General features: G+C 57.8%; 2 protein-coding genes across 3 annotated transcripts; one reads left to right on the forward strand and one right to left on the reverse strand.

Annotated features, from left to right (window-relative positions):
* Positions 1-1389: 1389 nt before the first annotated feature.
* RBM42 (RNA binding motif protein 42) lies at positions 1390-11164 on the reverse strand. Of its 2 annotated transcripts, none has more exons than XM_024101297.3 (11): positions 10913-11164; positions 10082-10235; positions 7862-7949; positions 7699-7773; positions 5637-5702; positions 4989-5152; positions 4178-4321; positions 3158-3364; positions 2725-2845; positions 2197-2391; positions 1390-1803 (listed from the first exon to the last, which is right to left on the reverse strand). In XM_024101297.3, exons 1-11 carry the CDS (start codon positions 11047-11049, stop codon positions 1691-1693), a joined length of 1464 nt encoding a protein of 487 aa, XP_023957065.3. In that variant the 5' UTR covers positions 11050-11164; the 3' UTR covers positions 1390-1690. The 2 variants fall into 2 exon arrangements, with proteins under 2 accessions (XP_023957065.3, XP_065430621.1); XM_065574549.1 differs by having other exon boundaries at positions 1544-1803; positions 4178-4317; positions 4985-5152.
* A 1991-nt stretch (positions 11165-13155) lies between these two features.
* LOC122172600 (CD276 antigen-like) lies at positions 13156-19095 on the forward strand. The gene is made up of 5 exons (XM_065574555.1): positions 13156-14909; positions 16012-16159; positions 16641-16988; positions 17654-17945; positions 18209-19095. Exons 2-5 carry the CDS (start codon positions 16105-16107, stop codon positions 18435-18437), a joined length of 924 nt encoding a protein of 307 aa, XP_065430627.1. The 5' UTR covers positions 13156-14909; positions 16012-16104; the 3' UTR covers positions 18438-19095.
* The last annotated feature ends 446 nt before the right edge of the window (positions 19096-19541 follow it).

Genomic DNA, 19541 nt, shown 5'->3' on the forward strand with positions numbered 1-19541 from the left:
GGCACTGGGGTGGGGCCAGAAAAGAGTTCAGGGTGTAGGAGAGGGCTCAGGGTTGAGATTGAGATGGGTGGGGGGAGGGATGAGGGATTTGGGCTGGGGGTTCAGCTTCCAGGGTGGGGCCAGAAATGAGGGGTTCAGGTTGCAGGAGGGGGCTCCAGGCTAGGGCTGAGGGGTTGGTAGTGTGTAGGGTTACCATACGTCCAGATTTTCCCGGACATGTCCGGCTTTTTGGGCTACAAATCCCCGTCCAGGGGGAAATCCCAAAAAGCCAGACATGTCCAGGAAAATCAGGACATGCGGGGCCAGCAGTGCTGGGCCGGGGGTGCTGGGCCGGGGTCCGGGGCCCGGGGCCGAGCCGGGGGCTGGCCTGGGGCCAGCACCTCAGGGCCCGAGCCGACCCGGGCTAGAGACGCCAGGGGGGGCCAGACTGGGCCGCGCCTCCTCCCCCCTTACCTGCTTCAGGCTTCCCGCGAATATTAAGCAGGGGAAGGGGCGGAGTTGGGGCAGGGACTTTGGGGAAGGGGTGGAGTTGGGGCATGGGCGGGGCTGGGCCCCGTAGAGTGTCCTCTTTTTGGACACTCAAAATATGGTAACCCTAGTAGTGTGGGAAGAACAGAGGGATTCGGGCTGAGGCAGAGGGTTGTGGTGTGGGAGGGGGTACAGGCTGGGGTGGAGCAGAGGGGTTGGAAGTATGGGAGGGGGCGCTGGCCAGGGGGCTTTGCATACTGCCCCGTCCATTGGCTGCGGTTCCTGGCCAATAGGAACGGCAGAGCCAGTGCGGAACCCCCTGGCTGCCCCTACGCGTAGGAGCCAGAGGCGGGACATGCCGCTGGCTGCCGGGAGCTGCGTAGAGCAGGACAAGCCGCCAACCCTGGTCTGCGATGGAAGCTCGAGGTCCGGATTAAGGGGTCTGAGAGGCCAGACACGGCCCGCAGGCTGTAGTTTGCCCACCCCTGGATTACACATACCTGGGCTGCCTGAGATCCAGCGCTCAGCCAGGCCTCCATTGGTGGGTCAGGATTGAGGGGCACTGGCAGAGCTGGGTTAGCAGGGGCTGCGGGTCAGGCTTAAGGGGCACGGGCAGAGCTTGGGGCGGGGAGAGCCCAGAGCTGGGCTAGCAGGGGGCTGCAGGGTGGGATTGATGGGCATGGACCAGAATTATTCAGATCTGTGGGGGAACAACTTGGTGCCCGCAGTGCTGGCAGTAACCCCCTCTCCCTCTGCCCCCCAGCCAGAGCGCCACCCCTGCCCTGGGTTGGAGGGAAAAGAATGAGGTTCTAGCCCCACCCCCAGCCCTGAGCACCACCCCTGTAGCAGGAGGCGGTACAGGCCTGGGGAGCACGCCCCAGGGAGAAACAGTGAGGAAACCCCCGCCCTTGGGCTTGTAAATACAAAAGAAAAATGAACATTTATTAGGGTAGAGCCCCCGGCCCTGTGGGGAGCGTTACACACATGCCTGCCCCCCATGGGCACCGCTACCCCCGGCAGCACCCGAGGGGGCACTGGAGAGTCCATAGAGGAAGCTGCCCTGGGCCAAGAGCTATCATACAAGACAGACAGAAGGGGGGCGCGGTGGCTGGCCACCCAGCATCATAGCCCCGGGGCAGGCGGGGACCGAGTCTGCCTGGCGTCGGCTGGGGCCCCTCGGCTGGGGGGGCCTGGGCTGGGGGGGAGCAGGGGCCCCCCCCGGCTATCTCAGTCCAAGTTTCTTCTTCTCTTTCTGCTTCTTGCGCACCACATCGATGTTGCGATCCTTCCACATGCTCTTACGCAGCTTGATGGGGCGGCTGCCCACGTATTTACCTGCCGGGGGGCACAGATGGGGGCAGGGGGTCAGTAGATGGGGGGCAGCAGGTGCTCCCAGAACAGGGGGGAGGGGACACATCTGGTTGCACCTTGCTCCGCAGAGGGGTTCTTCACACACCCTCAGGTCCCTCCCCTTGCCAGGCTGGGTGCTGCCCCCAGGCCAATCCCCAAGGCTCTATGTGGGGCTGAGCTGTCCCATAGCTTGCATCGCCCGCCCGCCAGGCCCTGCCCCCACAAGCCACCTTTGGGCCACCTCAGCCCACTCCCTCCCCTCCCCCCAAGATGCACGCTGGCGGCGGCAGCAGGGTCAAAGGGCAGCCAAGCCAATTGGAGCACGACAGGGTAACCTGCCCCCCCGCCCGTCAGTGGCGCAACAGCCTAACCCCTCACCGTTCATCTCGCGCATAGCGCGGACGTAGTCGTTGGGGTCCTTGAAGCTGACGAACCCGTAGCCCTTGGTCTTGCCGGTGCGCTTGTCCCGGATCACCTTGGCCTTGAGAAAGGACGGGTAGCGGCTGAAGGCCCGGGCCAGGATGTCGTCGTTCACCTCGTTGCCCAGGTCCCCGCAGAAAATCCGGAAGTCATCTGGGATGGGATGGGGGGGGGGGTGAGAGTGGGGCAAGGCCATAGGAACCGCCTGACCCCTGCCTGTGATCATGGCAATCCTCTGCCACAGAGCTCAGCATCTGCTGCATGGAATGAGCCTGCCAGGTCAACCCCCAGCAATATCCAGGGGCAGGGAGTCCCAGAGGTCAACCCTCAACGTCATCCCCCTGCAGCAGGGAGTCCCACAAATTAACTCCAATAATATCCTGGGCTTCGCCTGCACCCCGCTCCGGTTCAATCCCTCCCCTCCCTATCCCAGCCACCTGGGATTCCCTCCCCCTCCCACTGATCAGGACCCTGCCCCCCACTCACCCGAGTCCCACTCCAGCAGGCTGGAGTCCTCCCAGCAGCTCCCAGCCGCCGTGCGGATGCAGCGCTTCAGCTTTTCCTGCCTCGTTTTCTTCTTGTCCTCGACCACGGGCTCCACCACGGGCTGGGGAGGCCAAGGGTCAGCAACATCCCTCAGGGTAGAACCTGGAGCAGCCATCCCCGTGCTCTCCATTCCCTCCAGACCCCCTATAGGAGCAGCCCCCCACCTTGCCACACGACCCTCCTTACCCATTGGCACCTCTGGCGTCCCTGGAGAGACCCCACCCATGGTTCTCCCCACTACAGCCCAGACTCCCTCCCCCTTGGTGTCCCCCCACAACCACCCCATGACATCCCCCAGCCCTCCTATTGTCCCCCCACTCCTGCATATACCCCTCCCCCGATCCCCTCCGGCCAGAAAAATACGTCCCCTTACCTCCATTGGTGCAAATCCAGGTTCGGGGCCCCGGGGCCTCCGCCCCCGTATGGGCCCCAGTTCAGGCCCACGCAGCGCAGGCAGCACCCTGGCCTCTGGCATCACAGGCTCCACCTCGGGCATGCTGGGGCCGATCACAGCCTCCTCCACCCCCCCTGGCTCCTTCTCCTCCACCACGACTGGTGGGGGCTGCTCCCGCAGCTCCTCCTGCAGGTACAGGGAGACTAGCACCAGGGGCCATGCAACTGCAGAGGGATTAGCCTGGGGAACTCCCCACCTCATTAATCCAGCCCAAAGGGAGGGGCTGTGTATTAGCCCATGAGACTCCCTGCCCCATGAATCCCATGGGAAGTCAGCCTGAAGCCCTGAGTTAACTGAATATCCAGGCAGGACAGGGTATTATAAAGGAATTAACCAACAGGACACTGGAGCTAGCCCATGGGACTTCCTGCCACCGGGGCAGATAATGAGGTTAACACAAAATCACTGGTGTTAACCTGCGGAACTCCCTGCCACTGGGACACGTACTGGGAGTTCTCCGTGTCCCCCACACTAATCCTCCAAACATCGATGCAGTGGGTGAAATCCAAAGGGTACTATAAGGATGGAATCTGGGGGACATTAAAGTCCGTCCCGCAAGACCCCTCCACCCCTACTGCAGTGGTGGGGCAGGCACCAGCCACACCCAACTCCCCGCATTCGCTCCCAGCCTGGCCAGCATCAGAGCCCTTCCAGGACGTCTCCCAGCCACAGGGACATTGCGGCAAGCAGCTTGGTATGTTTTAAAGGGGCATTCGACATTTAACAACCCCACACAAGACTGCCAAGGCTCAGAGCTCTTGACCCTCATGTTTCAGGGCAGGAGCAGAGCCACAAAGTGGGGGAAGGAAGGAAGGAAGCCCCTCCGAGGTGGGATGGCCCAGCGAGGTGTGTTTGGGGTGGGGGGTGGATTTAATGCCTTCCTTTCAAGCACCAATGGAGGTTGAGTGGCAGAGAGCTTTGCCCCTGCCCCCCCCATACCTCCTGCTTTTTCACCGGCGGCGCGGAGTACACCGTGGGGGCTGCCTGGATCACCATGGGGTTTATCTTCGGAGCTGCCACGACGGGGGGGCGGGGAACCGACATCAGAGGAGTGATCGGGCCGATGGGGACCCCGGGTCCTACCTAGACAGCAGCAACAGAGGGGGCATTAAAGGGGCTAATGCAGACAATGGCTCCCCGGCCGGTCTCTGTCCAGCCCCCCCGCCCCCACCCCAAAGCTGGTGACACCCCCAGAGCTGAAATGCAGCTGCCTCTGGGAGACATAGCAGCTGGTGAACAGCCACACAACAAATGCAGTGTCCTGTAACAGGGTCAGCCAGCACTGACTGTGAGGGGAGAGCGCCCCCTCTACTAAGCCCTCCACCATGCTCCCTGCAGCACAGCGCCCCCTAGTGCCACACTGGGGCCAGCCTTGACTGCCAGGGGAGAGCACCTCCACCCCGCTCCCTATAGCACAGTGCCCCCTAGTGGCGTACTGGGGCCAGCCCTGAGTGCCTGGGAGGAATGCCCCCACCTGGTTCCCTGCAGCACTGCGCCCCCTAGTGCCACGCTGTGACCAGCACCGACTGCTAAAGGAGAGCCCCCGCCACACACACAGCTTCCTGTAGCACCTATCGTTCCCGTTTGCCTCTCCTCCAAGTGCTGACCAGCCTCAACCCAGCTTCGCTCCAGATCTGATCCCACAGTACAGCCACAGATGCCCTCCACCCTGGCAGGTGAGAGCCAACCGCCACTCCCCATTGGCTCCTGTCCCTCCCTCACACCCCACTGCTGAAGGAAACTCACTCACCGGTGGGCCAGTTCTCATCGGCCCTATGGGCCCCATGAGCGGGCCAGGAGGCCTCTGCATGGGGGGCCCCATCATCATCTGTGGGCCCTGGGGACCGGGCATGGGGGGCCCCACCATGGCTGGGTGGTGAGGTGGACGCATCGCCAGGGGCCTGGGAGCACCAGCTAAGAGAAAGACAGATAAACAGGTTTTCCATTTCTATGACAATAGGATTTCCCCCATGGCTTCAATTCTGGGACTAGCCCCTGATTCAAGGACAGAGGGAAGTCCAGGAAGTGAAGCTTACCCAACAGGAAGTGAAACCGACCACCCCACCCCCAGGCTTTAGGAAGTGCAAAGAAAGGAGCAAGCAAACAGCAAAAGTCACCAAGAAAACAGGCTTCCCCCTCCTGCTTGGGTTTCAGCATTTCCCCTGAGCGGGGGAGAATCCAGGAAGTGAAACTGGTCTCCCCTGTCCCTTGGCAAAGAATAGAGCAAAAACTGCCAACCTCAGGATTTATAGAACCTCACTTATCAGGAAAACTTGGGAGGGAATTTTTATTGAAATACGATTTTAGACTCGGTGTCTCCTGATTGAAAGGGAGAGCACTGGGAGGATACAGGCATGTCAGACTAGGGTAAAGACGGGGCTGGCGGGGGGAAGCTTACCAGATCTCTGCAGGACGTGAGGCACAAAGGCTGGTCGAAGGATCGGAGGCCTCTGTGGAGGGACAACTGCAGAGGGCGAGAAGGACAATTTTACATTAAGGGACCAGGCTGGGTCTTGCAAATGCTGGGTTCAATTCCCAGCCCTGCCGCACATGCCCCGCGTGACTGCGGACAAGTTACTTTGACTCTCAGTGTCTCAGTTTCCTCACCTGAAAAACCAGAATGGTCCTTCCTTTGCCTTGTCTAATTATATCAAGAGCTTTTCGGGGCAGGGACTGTCCCTCACTGTGTCTGGGCAGTGCCTGGCATGACAGGACCCTGATCTCAGCTGGGGCAGGGCCTGTCTCTCGCTGTGTGTCTGGGCAGCGCCTGGCATAACAGGGCCCCGATCTCAGCTGGGGTCGGGACTGTCTCTCGCTGTGTCTGGGCAGCGCCCGGCATGACGGGGCCCTGATCCCACTTGGGGCAGGGTCTGTCTCTGGCTGTGTTTGGGCAGTGCCTGGCACAACAGGGCCCTGATCTCAGCTGGGGCAGAGACTGTCTCTCACTGTGTCTGAGCAGCGCCCGGCACAACTCAGCTGGGGGTGCTACTGTATTACAAACAGACTAAGTGTTCTAGCTCTGGGATTGATCATTAGGGGAAAATCCCTTCTTGATGCCAAGCTGTAGGGCAGCAATGCACAGGAATCACGTTACGCTGAGGAAATTGCATCTTGGCTGATTAGACAGCTGCCTTTGGAGGAGGGGCCTTGTTAATATCCGCCCACACCCATCCCGATTCTGTACAGCGATCACATGAGTTACATCAGGGGTGAAGGAAGATGGGAGCCGGAGTCCTCTCCCCCAAGCATGACCGGAGAGCAGGTATCCACACACGTTTCAACATGAGGCAAACTGAGTCACGGCCGACTCCTGGCTCAACTGGACTCATTCTCACCCCGTCTTGTGATATCAGCAGACAACAGAAATACGACAGAACAAATACGACACCTTCTCTACTCCTTTGCAGCTGAAGGATCCCGAAGCCCTTTAGTGGCTGCATATACAGTAATCATTCCCTCAGTGATGAGATGCAGCTGCCTCTAGGGTGGGGCACAGCAGTTTATACAGTCAGCTGCATCTCACCACTGAGTGAATGATTACTGTATATGCAGCCACTAAAGGGCTTTGGGATCCTATATAGTGCAGAGCTAAGATGCAGCTGCCTCTGGGGTGGTGTACAGCATTTATAAAGCATGTTAGGCTTCTTTAGAGTTAGGAAGAAACTTTGCCTGAGAGATTATTCCATAACTGTCCACTAGGGGGTGCACCTTGCACCAGCCTCTAAAGCAGGGGTCGGCAACCTTTCAGAAGTGGTGTGCCGAGTCTTCATTTATTCACTCTAATTTAAGATTTCGCGTGCCAGTAATACATTTTAACGATTTTAGAAGGTCTCTTTCTATAAGTCTATAATATATAACTCAACTATTGTTGTATGTAAATTAAATAAGGTTTTTAAAATGTTTTAAGAAGCTTCATTTAAAATTAAATTAAAATGCAGAGCCCCCCGGCTTGGTGGCCACGACCCGGACAGCGGGAGTGCCGCTGAAAATCAGCTTGTGTGCCACCTTCGGCACGTGTGCCATAGGTTGCCTACCCCTGCTCTAAAGCAACTGGCGTAGGCCACTTGTCAAGAGACCGGGTAGACGGGATACCTCACTAGAAGGACCTGCTGGTTTGATCTAGACAGCAGGGAGGATGCCACATTAGACAGGGCCACGGTACTGATCCAGGGCGGCAGGATATCGGGTTAGATGGGCTTATTGCTATATATGATAAAGCTGCTCCCCAGAAGATGCTTGTTCAGTAGCCCCATGTATGAAATGGAGTTACTGGGCCTCCTGTCAGTTCCTACCTATATCGATGCCTGCAAACAAACCAACCCAGCACTCAGCTGGCACAAATAGCACATCAGCAGCCGTGGCAGAGGAGCCGCGGGCTGGCCAAGCCCCCCCTCCAGGTGGTGAGGTATTGGGGGGGGGGGGGGGGGGGGGGGGACGGGACTCTTGTCCTGTCGCTGTACCTGCCCTGCGGATGAAGAGGGGGCTTCGGTTCTCGGGGCTGTCGATCCGGCACCTCTCGCCAGCGCTGAAGTTCACTCAAAGAGAAAGAACAGACACATTGCTTTGGAATCTCAGACGCGCCACATGCAGTCAGACACTAGGCCACCGAGACACGCTATGTACCTGGTCCCACGAACGGTACCGGGGGTGCCACGATGGGGGCCACGACGGTGGCTGCGGCAGCCGCTCGGGCTTCTAAGCTCTGCTGGACCTGGAGCAGAACGGAAACATGAATCAATGCAGACCTCTATAATACCCCGGGGGAGAGGCACATGGGCCAGTGCAGAAGGAATACCACCCCTCCTCACACCCCCTGCCCTGAAACATCTGTCCAGAGGCAAATGGGCCTCAGGTAACACAGCCCCCACCACCCCAGGAAACATCTGCGCAGCTGCAGAAAGGACCAGCTAGTTAAAGGGCACAGCAGGACCAGGAAAGAGGCCGAGCAGTGAGATTTGACAGGGAAGCTGAGGCAGTGAGACCCACAAGCCTGGCATAGGAGTGGAGGGTTAATTTAGTTTTAGCTCAGTCACACCACTGGCCTCTAACACCACCACACCCATCAGCACAGACAGGCAGGGGACACGGACGACACCGCACAGAAATGAGAGCAAATGGAGAGCCAGAGACCCACTCCGGGAACAGCCCATTAGGGAATGGGGTCCCAGCTACATTCCATCTGTGACCCACCACGTCCCTGCCAACCTGGGATTTAGACCACAGACAGCCAGGGGAAGGACATGGTAACTGCTTTTCATGCAGAGCAGTTTTCATAGATTCCAAAGCCAGAAGGAAGCATTAGATCATCAAGTCTGACCTCCTGTATAACACAGGCTAGAAAATTTCAGCCAGCTCCCACTGTACTGAGCCCAATCACGTGGGTTTGACTAAAGCTTCCTCCAGTAAGGCATCCAGTCTGGCTTTGGAGACATCAAGAGATGTACAATCCACCACTGCCCTGGTGAGTTTGTTCCAATGGTTTGTTTGGGTTAAGCTAAACAGGAACAAGACACCCTTAACCTGAATTAACTTCTCAGTGTAGACAAGCCTAGAATAAGGGAGGGCAGTGGTTTTCAACCTTTTTTCATTTGTGATCCCCTAAAAATGTTGGAGGCACAGATCCCTTTGGAAATTTTAGACCGTCTGTAGACCCCCCCAGGGGTCTTCGGATCACACGTTGAAAACCACTGAGGTAGGGTGTGAATTTGAAGTGCAATAGCTATTCCTGATTAACTCCCTATGTGGCTGACCTTATTCCGATAGGAGTGTTCCCATATGAAGATAATTAGGATCAACTATTCCTAAATAGTTCCAGGCATAAACAAGGCATAATTGTAAAATCTCCAGGGGAAGGAATGTCTTTTTCACTCTGTGTTTGTACAGCACCAAGCAGGGAGCCCTGGTCTATGAGGACACTTGGCAGAATTTTTTAAAATAATTTCAGAGGCTAATATTGATGTCTAAGATTTTTTTCACCAATTTCTAACCATTTAAATTTTCACTGTTGCGGGATGTTATTGGGGGAGGACAGACAATTTAATGACAGCAGATGTTGAGATTCTAAGAGTTTAACCATTAAAACACAAATTGCCAACATCACATGTCAAAATATACAAAGTAAATATCCTTAAATCAAACTAGTACGTTTTGAAGCACCATTTTTCTTACGTTGCATGTACATTTTAATCATCATGGAAGGAAATATTTTTTCAGCATTTGCAAGTGCACAGTGAAATCGATGTTTAACAACAAAAATGGAACCCTTCCCAGCCTAAGATGACTAGGACCCCAGGAGCTACCCCAACACAAATAAGGGACTGTCACAGTGGAGAGAGGTGCTTTGCATTTAATGATATTTCCACCATAATCTGCTCCACCACCCAAAAAGCATCCTACCCACGTACAGCTCCCTAAAAGCCAATAAGGGAGAGCAGCCGGAGACCCCTGAGGTCTATTAGGGACCTCACTATGTTGATCTATTAACCTGGGGGCAAAGGTACCTTGGTTGTGAATATTTCATCTAGTAACCGGGAGGGATGGACAACTCACTCCCTAGTGATGAGTGCCAACACTATCCCCTAATGAGACAGGCAGATGGACACAAAGCAGAGATGGCAGGGTGTTGATTGGGGGGGGGAGGGGGCACCGCAGGGGAGTGCAGTCACAGAGAGCCCAAGTCCGGGCTGTGGCCAGTACGTGCCCAGGGCATCTCTGGTTTTAACCACTCAGCTGCCACCAAACTACATTCCCTCACCGCGTTTCTGGGCCAATGAACTGCAGCGGCACCCAGCATCGCCCACACGCTGCTCATGCCCCATGGTGAGGGATAAGCCAATGCCTCACCTGCTGGTAGGTGTTAGTGGCGATGATGGGCCGGATCACTGGGACGGGGGGCACCGTGGACACGGCCGGCACTGCCAGAGCTACCGGGACGGCCTCCACCACTGGGGCCCCGGAGGACAGGGAGACAGGGGCCCCCAGCACCTCCTGCTCAAACCTGTACAGAGCGAGGAATGACAAATGGAAGCACATTGAGGCCTCCCTGCCACCATCCAGAGTTTTCCATGCCGTTGCCTTAAGGGCCCCCCACAGGTCCGCGTTCTGCCACAAGGCCTACCCCTCCTTCAATGCAGGGACTTTCACTGCTTTGCGCTGGTATCTGCCCACCCAAGGCCTTCTTCCACCCAGCTCCCCGTTCCCTCCCAAGGGCTCCCTGTCACCCTCAGACACCCCAAGGATTCCAGTTGCTCCCCACTCCCTGAACCCTCTAAAAAGTTCCCATCCCTTTGCCCATCAATCTCCCTCCAGGACCCCCCACCCCACCAAGTCTTTACTGACCTAAAACCCCTTTCTGCGCCAGGTCTCCCACCCCTGTCCTGGGCTCTGCTCATCACAGGCCCACCACCGCCAGCCCTAATTCCTCAGCTGAACCCTCCTGCTCCCTCCCCCAGTCACCCTCCCAGATACCCCAACCGCTTCCTGCCACCCCCGGTCACCCACCCCCCGATTCCAAACCCCCTTCCCGGGCTCCCCGGCCTTTTGTCCCAGCCCAGCTCCCCGCAACCCCTCCCCCAAGTCTCCCCACCCACAGGCCTCGCCCCTTTGCCCTGGTCTCCCCACAAATCCTCCCCTCCCCCCGGTCACCCCATGGCCCGGTCCCCCCCCCGCGCTCACAGCGCCATCTCCGCCTCCATCTCTTTCAGTCGCTCCTCCCCACTCTTGGGCCCCCCCGCAGCCGCGGCGCCCCCCGCGGGGCCGGGTCCTGGGGCTGGGGTCCCCCCGGCGGGGGGCGGGGCGGGCGGAGCCGCCATGGCGGGGTCCGGGCTCAGCCTCCGCCGCAGCGCGCTGCGGCCCGATACACCCGCTTCCGGCGGGACGCCAAGGACGTAAAGCACCTTCCGGCGTGGGACGCAAAAGGCGCCGCTGAGGGATTAGCCCCGCGCCATTTCCGGCGCGCGTTTATGACGTGCCACAAGGGCGCGCGGGAACGCTGGGGCGGCCGGCGCGTTCCTAGCCAGGAAGGGGGCGTGGCTTGGGGCGGGTCCCGGAGGACGGAGCTCCCATTGGCCTTTGCGCGGAACACGTGATTCCTGGGCCTTGTCAGTCTCCTACGCAGAAGTGGGGCGGGGACTTTCCCCCCATTTGTCGGAGCCCAGCCCCGCCCATTCCAAGCTGCTGCCCCGCCCCTTCCTGGCCCCGCCCACGCAGCGTGCCCCGCCCCTCGGCGGGTTAGTTTGCAAGACGCCAAGTAGCGTCTCCTCCAGGCTGGATCGCGATCCGCGGGTGGGCGGGGCTCGCCCTGACTCCTCCCCAGGGGCGGGGCCTGGGGCGGGGCCACCTTCTCCCCTCCCAGGGGCGCGGCCTGGGCGGGCCCCGCGGAGCTTCCGCTTGGCAGCGGGGTGCGGAGCGCCCGCCTTGTGCTGCAGGGCGGATGGGTTCGCGCCTCTGCCCCGCTCCCAGCTGTGCCCAGCGAGCTGGGAACCTCTAGCCCTCCGTGCCCAGCATCTGTCCCACCCTGCACAGCTGGCTCCAGCTTTTGGGGGGGTTTTGGTCGTTTTCACGGTCATGGGATTTCAAAAAATTGGATCATACTAATATAACTATGAAGACTATGGGGTGCAGTGCAGGGCCGGCTCTGGCTTTTTTGCCACCCTAGGCAAAAAAAGCCACCCGCCGCCCTGCCCCCCCCCAGTGTGGCAGGGGAGGGCGCCGAGCCCGGCCGCGGGCCGCAATCCCCAACCAGCCGGAGTGCCGGGGGGAGGGCGGCGAGCCCGCCGCGGCTCCGCTCTCCCCGGTGGCCAGAGCGCTGGGGGGAGGGCAGCAAGCCCGGCTGGGGCCCCGCTCTCCCCGACCGGCTGGAGCACCGCGGGGAGGCCGGCGAGCCCAGTCGCGGCCCTGCTCTCGGGCCGGAGCGCCCCACCGTGCCGCCCCAAGCACATGTTTCGTGGGCTGGTGCGTGGAGCCGGCCCTCGTGCAGTGTCACACTGGAGAGCCGGTCTGTATCTCCAGTTGAGCCTGCAGTGTTCCAGGCACAAACGGAGAAGTTCGATCAAACTTTAAATATGCAGCTGGAAAGTTGCAACATTACACAACTTGATTTCTTAGACTGCAGAATCTTAGACCATAAGAACGTCCATACTCGGTCAGTCCAAAGGTCCATCTAGCCCAGTATCCTGTCTTCCCACAGTGGCCAATGCCAAGTACCCCAGAGGGAGTGAACCTAACAGGTAATCATCAAGTGATCCATCCCTTGTCGCCCATTCCCAGCTTCTGGCAAACAGAGGCTAGGGACACTTCAGAGCATGGGGTTGCATCCCTGCTCATCCTGGCTAATAGCCATTGATGGACCTATCCTTCAGCAGCTGATCTAGTTCTTTTTTGAACCCAGTTATACTTTTGGCCTTTACAACATCCCCTGGCAAGGAGTTCCACAGGTTGACTATGTATTGTTTGAAGAAGTATTTCCTTTTGTTTGTTTTCAACTTGCTGTCTATTAATTTCATTAATAATCCCTGGTCAATGTATTATGTGAAGGAGTAAACACTTCCTTTTTCACTTTCTCCATGAATCAATCAGCCTGGAGACATTTGTGTTCCAACAACACTGTCTCCCCAACAAGCTGGTCAAGATCATAGGACTAGTTAAATTCCCTAATAATTTTTATTCCATCTGAAATTTCCTCAAAGCTATCCACACTGGGTCTTCCTGAAGCAAGGCCAGTGGCAGGGCCGGCTCTGGCTTTTTGGCCGCCCCCAAGCAAAAAAAACCCCAATAAAAACCGACGGGGCGGCCGGAGCCAGGGTGCAGGGGGACTCCCTACGCTGCAGATGTGGGGGGGAGGGGAAGGGAGCAGGGGGAGAGAGAGAAGGGGGGCGGCCGGAGCGGAACAAAAAAAAAAAAAGCGGCCGTGCCGCCCTAGGATTGAGCAGAATACCGCCTCCTACAAGCTGCCGCCCCAAGCACCGGCTTGCTCGGCTGGTGCCTGCAGCCGGCCCTGGCCAGTGGATCCATACGCTTTTGAAAATTTCATCACGGGACTTAGACACTTAGAAATGTCACCACGGGAAGCGGCAGCTCAGGGTGATGCCCCCCCAACCCGAGCGGTGACGGGAAAGTCAGCGGTGATGAGCCCTGAAAGGAAAACAGAGTTGGGGTACAGATCCTGGCTGCTGCCCCGGCTCTCGTCCCCGGCTACCCAGAGATCCCAGCTGCAGTTCCCCGTCCCCCACTGCCCCGGGACCCCAGAGAACCTGGCCGCAGTTATAAACAAGCATCACAATTTATTTTGTAGATGGAAAAATGGAGGCACAAAGGCTGTGAACTGAGTGACTCAGTCACCCCAACAGTCAGTGGCAAAGGCAGGGAGAGAACCCAGCATTCCAGGCTTTCAACCCCATTAGCTCTAACCACTAAACCCCACTCCCCTCCCAGAGCTGGGGATAGAACCCAGGAGTCCTGGCTCCCAGCCTCTGCAGCTCTAATCACCAGATTATGCTTCTCCCTGGCTAGTATTATCTATGGAGAGACCAACGTCATCTTCTGCACAGCCCTCCCCCGGGGTGGGGGCTCGAGCCGGCTCTGCGCTGTGTTGTTAAGAGGGACCCCTGGATACGGAACCCGGCCCTTGTTGCTGCCGATCCCACCTGGCGGAAGGGTTCAGTTACCACAGGATACGCTGTGGTCACAGGCCGTTTAACCCCCCAGCCATTGACGGGTCTGACAGCTCCATGGTGAGAAGCAGCAGGTCCCTCAGAGGCTGCCTGTGCATGTGGGTCGAGGACTAAAGCAAACTGCAGGTGACTCCGTCTTTGTTTTGCCTTCCACCTTGGTTACAGGAAATTGGTCATGGTGGGCTAAAACCCAGGGGCAGCTCTATGTATTTTGCCACCCCAAGCACGGCAGTCAGGCAGCCTCCAGCGGCATGCCTGCGGGAGGTCCGCTGGTAATGCGGATTCAGCGGCATGCCTGCGGGAGGTCCGCCAGTCCCGCGCCTTCGGCATACCCACCACCGAATTGCTGCCGAAGCTGCGGGACCGGCAGACCTCCCGCAGGCATGCCACAAAAAACATAAACAACGAGGAGTCTGGTGGCACCTTAAAGACTAACAGATTTATTTGGGCATCTGAAGAAGTGAGGTTTTTACCCACGAAAGCTTATGCCCAAATAAATCTGTTAGTCTTTAAGGTGACTCCTTGTTGTTTTTGTAGATACAGACTAACACAGCTACCCCGATACTTGACAAAAACCATAACTTTCTTTTATTCTCACAGCGACTGGCAGAGTGCCCCCCAGGCACGCACTTGCTGCATTGGTGCCTGGAGCAGCCCCTGCTAAAACCACTTCCTAGGTGTTACACATATGAGACACAGCAGAGGTTTCGACATGATTGTGTCCTGAGGCCAAAGTGGTGAGAACTGTGTCTGATGGAAACTATAGTCACTGGCAGGCAGGATCCAAGGTTTGGGAACATTTCCTTTCATATTATTTGTAAACCCCCGTGCTTCCCCCCATAACAATGGGCTGCCAGGAATTTCCCCAGCTCCGCTATTTAAATACCCAACAAGGAGCGACTGATATTCAGAGCAGACTTCAGGAGGCCACGCTGCCTGTGCCGGTCCCCCATTTCCTGACTGAGACTCTCTCTGGGCTCTGTGTCTGCTGGGCTGCTCCGGTGAGTACGGCAGTGACTCGGGTTGCTTGTCTCAGACAGCGCCCGCCTGTCTCCACGGTTGGAACGGCCAGGGCCAGCCTTAGGGGAAAAAGGTGTCCTGGGCAAACTTGTATTTTGGCGCCCTGTCTTGGAGTTTAAGTATGTAGTCGTGTTAGCGAAAGTTTCAGAAATAAAGCTGTCATCTCAAACGTTTTTATAATTTACTAAAAAAAAGTAAAAAACAAAAAAAAACGAAAGACGAAATGACACAAAATTCAACTCAATTTTATTCAAATAATAACCAATGTGTGTGTTTTAGGGCACGAGGCAGTGCGGGGGTCGGGGGGGCACAGGGCAGAGCGGGGGGTCTGTGGACAGAGAGGCGCTGGGCGGAGGGTGGTGGCATGCAGGTCTCTGTGCAGTTGTGGTGGGTGGTCTTGGAGAGATCTCTGGGTGGGGGGATTGCTGGGCATAGGGGACTGTGGGGGGCGGTTTCTGGGCATGGGGGCAGTGTGGTGCAGCGCGCTGGCAGCACAGGGCCAGGCAGGCCAGTGTGTGTCTGGCGGCTGCTGGTTTCTGAACAGTGCCCTCGCGCTGGGCAGCAGCACGGGAGAGGCCAGCGCCCGTCACTGTGGATAGAATCAGAGCTGGGGTACCAGATCCCAGCTGGTGTCAACTGGCCACAGCTCCGTTGGTTGCAGTCAAGAAGGCTAACAGCATTTTGGGCTGTATAAGTAGGAACATTGCCAGCAGATTGAGAAAAGTGCCTACTCCCCTCTATTCAACACTGGTGAGACCACATCTGGAGTATTGTGTCCAGTTTTGGGCCCCTCACTACAGAAAGGATGTGGACAAATTGGAGAAGGTCCAGCGGAGGACAACAAAAATGATCAGGGGGCTGGGGCACTATTTCACTTGGAGGGTGGTGAAGCACTGGAATGGGTTCCCTAGGGAGGTGGTGGAATCTCCTTCTTTAGAGGTTTTTAAGGCCTGGCTTAACAAGGCCCTGGCTGGGATGATTTAATTGGTGTTGGTCCTGCTTTGAGCAGGGGATTGGACTAGATGACCTCCTGAGGTCTCTTTCAACCCTAATCTTCTATGATTCTTCTATGATTCTATGTAGGCTACCCATGCACCTCTCTTTCCGGCTAACCAACGGGGCACATGAATATTGTCTAGCAGACGGGCAGCTCGCAGTGACGCTGGAGCCAGGGCCATGATTTCCTTCCTCAGCTGCTGCTTCTGGCTCCAAATGCTGGCCACGAAAACAGGTAATGGAAATTTCCTTGGAATAACATTTTCCTTGCAGAAACCCCACAGCGCCCCCTGCCGGGGTTGGAATGGCTGGAAGCTCCCCCTACAGCCAGCTTCCCTGCCCCTCTACTCTCTGTGCCCCCTGCTGGGCCAGGCCAGGGCTGGAGTAGCTGGGAGCTCCCTCCACGGCCAGTGCCCTGACCTGCTCCCCATCGTGCCCTCTGCTGGGCCAGGCTGGAGTAGCTGGAAGGATCCCCACATCCAGCTCTCCCACCCAGTTCCCCACAGCGCCCCCTGCTGGGAAAGACTGGGACTGGAGTATCCAGAAAGTTCCCCCACATCCAGCACTCCCAGCCTGCTTCCCATAGTGCCCTGTGCTGGGAGAGGCCAGGACTAGAGTAACTGGGAGCTCTGCACATCGCCCCCTGCTGGGTGAGGCTGGCATTTCTCACACACAATCCATCCCTCACTAACCCCTGTGCTTTCTGCTCTGTGCAGTGCAGTTGGAATCAGACGTTGTAGCTCATTTCGGGGGGGACGTCACCCTGAGCTGCCTCTTCCCATCTCAGCCCGGCATGAACCTCCAGGACTTGACTCTCACCTGGCAGAAGGAGCAGGCGGGGGCAGAGGCCCTGGTGGTTCATTGTCACTATTACGGGAGGGAGCAGCTGGAGAAACAGGATGAGGCTTATAGGAACCGGACCCGGCTGGATCCAGAGGGGCTGGCCTGGGGCAATGCGTCCCTGACACTGAGGGGCGTCCGCACCCAGGACAAGGGCGTCTATCTCTGCCACGTCACCTCGGAGCCGGGCTGGACGGCTGAACGCAGGGAGCTGAGAGTGGAAGGTGAGTGCTGGGAATGCTGCATCCCGAGAAGGGTCTGGCTAACATGGTGTGGCTGACTGCTTGACTTATCTTATTTAGTACAATGTCCTGGTCTCTGCCTGATAAGTCATTTGCCTCCCTAATCCTGTCTTCCAAAGAATGAGCTGCCTCTGCTCCTGTATTAATTACTCATGTCAGGCCAGGTCTTAGCCACACTAACACCGCTGTGTTACTGCGGCTGGTTCTTTAGCTCAGCCAGCTGCAGTGCAGGGGGTTAGATCTCCCGACCGTGGGTTCAAGCACCAGAGAGAGCCTGACGTGGTCGTCATTGAATACCTTCCCCACTGGCAAGGGAGGGCTCATTGCCAACCTGTGATGTCCTGCAGCTGGGTCTATCAGGTTAATCCCATGTGCTTGGAGGGTGAATCCCAGAGCTGGGGCCCTCAGAGCCAGGCTGGAATCTCGCTGCCCTGAGGCTGCCTTGCGTGTCCCAGCTGCCAATTCCCAAAGGCACCTTCAGTGAGCCCTGCTCCAGAGCGGACTCAATCTGGATTCAGGACCCAGGTCAGGACCCAGCCCAATTCTGAGACCCCTCCCTAAATCGCCCCCATGTTCCTTCCCCCCAGCCCTGTCCAGCAATTGAAGGTGAAAAACTCCACAGACATGGGAAGTATTTTTCCTTTCAGCACCCTACAGTGAGCCTCATCTGACCCTTGACCTCTCGTTTCGGCTGGGCCACACCCTCTTGACCTTCAGCTCAGGGGGCGGGTACCCCCGGGCGAGCGTGGCGTGGAGGGACGGGAACCAACCTGACAGAGCTCAGCACTACCACAGAGTCCGTGGACGCCCGGGGCCTTTACACCCTGTTCAGCGAGCTGGCCGTGCCCGTGGGGCAGAGCACCAACCTCACCGTGCTCCTGGTGACAGCGCCCGGGTGGGAGACCCACATGCTGCACATCACAGTGGCAGCAGGACCCGGTGAGTGGGGGAAGGAGGATGGGAATTGTCCAGCCAGTGCAGGGCTCTGCCCCACAGCGGGACGTGGGGAGGGGATTAGTGGCTGAGCAGAGTTATTTAACCCATTGTCGCCCCCTAGTGGCAGAGTGGGGTATTGCTGCTCGGCAGCCCCGAGTTTGGGCTTTGCCGCGTTGGCCCAGGCGGGAGGGCGACACGCTGAGCCTGGGGAGCTCGCTCCGGCTCTCAGGCCCTGTTCACAGGAAGCTCTGGGCTCTCTCTTGTAGGGCAGAGATGGAGCCACGTCTGGCTGCTGGTGGCCTGTCTGGGCGCCGTGATCCTGTCTGTGATAGTGGCTGTGTGGATCCTTCGCCCTCCTGTCCATGGGACTTGTGGACGCTGCTCAGAGAATCGCTTTGCCAGGACAATGGATGTGGAGGATCCCTCACCCCAGAGCCCGCCGGGCCCTGGCATCTGCCCAGCCCTGGGTACACCCACCACTGTCCTCAGGGCTGATCTCCCAGCGGCTCCCTCACCTTCACGCCAAGGCTCTGTAGCTGGGAGCCAGGGGTCTCTAGAATCGATGGCCGCACTTCATAGCAAGGACAGCGCAGTTCTATGGGCAGCACAGAGCCACTGCACCAGGGCTTGCTCTTGTCCCTGACCCCTGCGATGGGAGAGCCCCTTGCGAGGCGGGGACTGACCCATGTCAATACAACGGGGCTCATACACTACGGCCCCCACAGGGGAACCTAACCCCGCTTACGCAGGGCAGCTCTTTGTCCCCCTCTAATCACTGCCCCACATCAGAGCATTTATTGAGATCCCTGTGGGGCTAGGGCCAGAGCCTCAAAGGTATTTATAGAGCCCCAGAGATGTGGGGCTGGGAGGGACCTTGGAGGGCAGCTAGTCCAGCCCCCTGAGGCAGGTCCAAGTAACCCTAGAACAGCTCTGATAGGGGTTTGTCCAGCCTGGGCTTAGACATCTCCCGTGGCAGGGATCCCACAACCTCCCTTGGACACCGAGTCCAGAGCTGAACTCCCCTGGGAGCTAGCAAGGTGTTCCTGATATCTACCCTCACTCTCCCTTGCTGCAGGTTAAGCCCATTGCTGCTTCTCCTCCCTCCTGCGGAGATGGGGAACAATTTATCACCGGGGGCAGGAGGGAGACCAAGGGGGAGCAGGGGATTGTGTGTGGGGGAGGGGTGGGAGGTGGACTGGGGAGTATAGTACTAAGGGTGGGATGGAGAGCAATAGGATAGCAGCTCCCCCACCCCAGGCTTAACAGAAGGACATGACTCCCCCACCACCTCCGAGCTGTCCCCAGAAATCCTCTCTGTGTGTTCAGTTCCAGCTGGCTGGAGCACCCCCAACCCTCATGCATGGGGCACCGGCAGCCTCCCCTGGTGGCCCAAAGGGCAGATTTGACTATTTATTTATGATGTTTTGAAATCTCATGATTTCGAAGCCCATCTCGTGATGGAGGACCTGCCTCGTGGATTTCAGAGGCCTGGGATCGGCTGGGGTGGGTGACAGGAGCTCACAGGATTTGGGGACAGTCAAGAAGTTATTGTGCATAATGTGCAGCTATTGGTGTCACTCACTTATTTCTGCTGGTAGA

This window comes from Chrysemys picta, chromosome 20, assembly GCF_011386835.1.
Source record: "Chrysemys picta bellii isolate R12L10 chromosome 20, ASM1138683v2, whole genome shotgun sequence".
Lineage (NCBI taxonomy): Eukaryota > Metazoa > Chordata > Testudines > Emydidae > Chrysemys > Chrysemys picta.

What these genes read in the sequence shown, in the direction of transcription:
- RBM42 (XM_024101297.3), bottom strand. Translation starts at nt 11,049, where the DNA reads ATGGCGGCTCCGCCCGCCCCGCCCCCCGCCGGGGGGACCCCAGCCCCA. An exon ending in ATGGAGGCGGAGATGGCGCT is followed by an intron (nt 10,236 to 10,912) that starts GTGAGCGCGGGG and finishes CGCTCTGTACAG; the next exon opens with GTTTGAGCAGGAGGTGCTGG. An exon ending in CTGGATTTGCACCAATGGAG is followed by an intron (nt 2,846 to 3,157) that starts GTAAGGGGACGT and finishes TGGCCTCCCCAG; the next exon opens with CCCGTGGTGGAGCCCGTGGT.
- LOC122172600 (XM_065574555.1), top strand. Translation starts at nt 16,105, where the DNA reads ATGATTTCCTTCCTCAGCTGCTGCTTCTGGCTCCAAATGCTGGCCACG. An exon ending in CAGGGAGCTGAGAGTGGAAG is followed by an intron (nt 16,989 to 17,653) that starts GTGAGTGCTGGG and finishes TTTTCCTTTCAG; the next exon opens with CACCCTACAGTGAGCCTCAT. An exon ending in CACAGTGGCAGCAGGACCCG is followed by an intron (nt 17,946 to 18,208) that starts GTGAGTGGGGGA and finishes TCTCTCTTGTAG; the next exon opens with GGCAGAGATGGAGCCACGTC.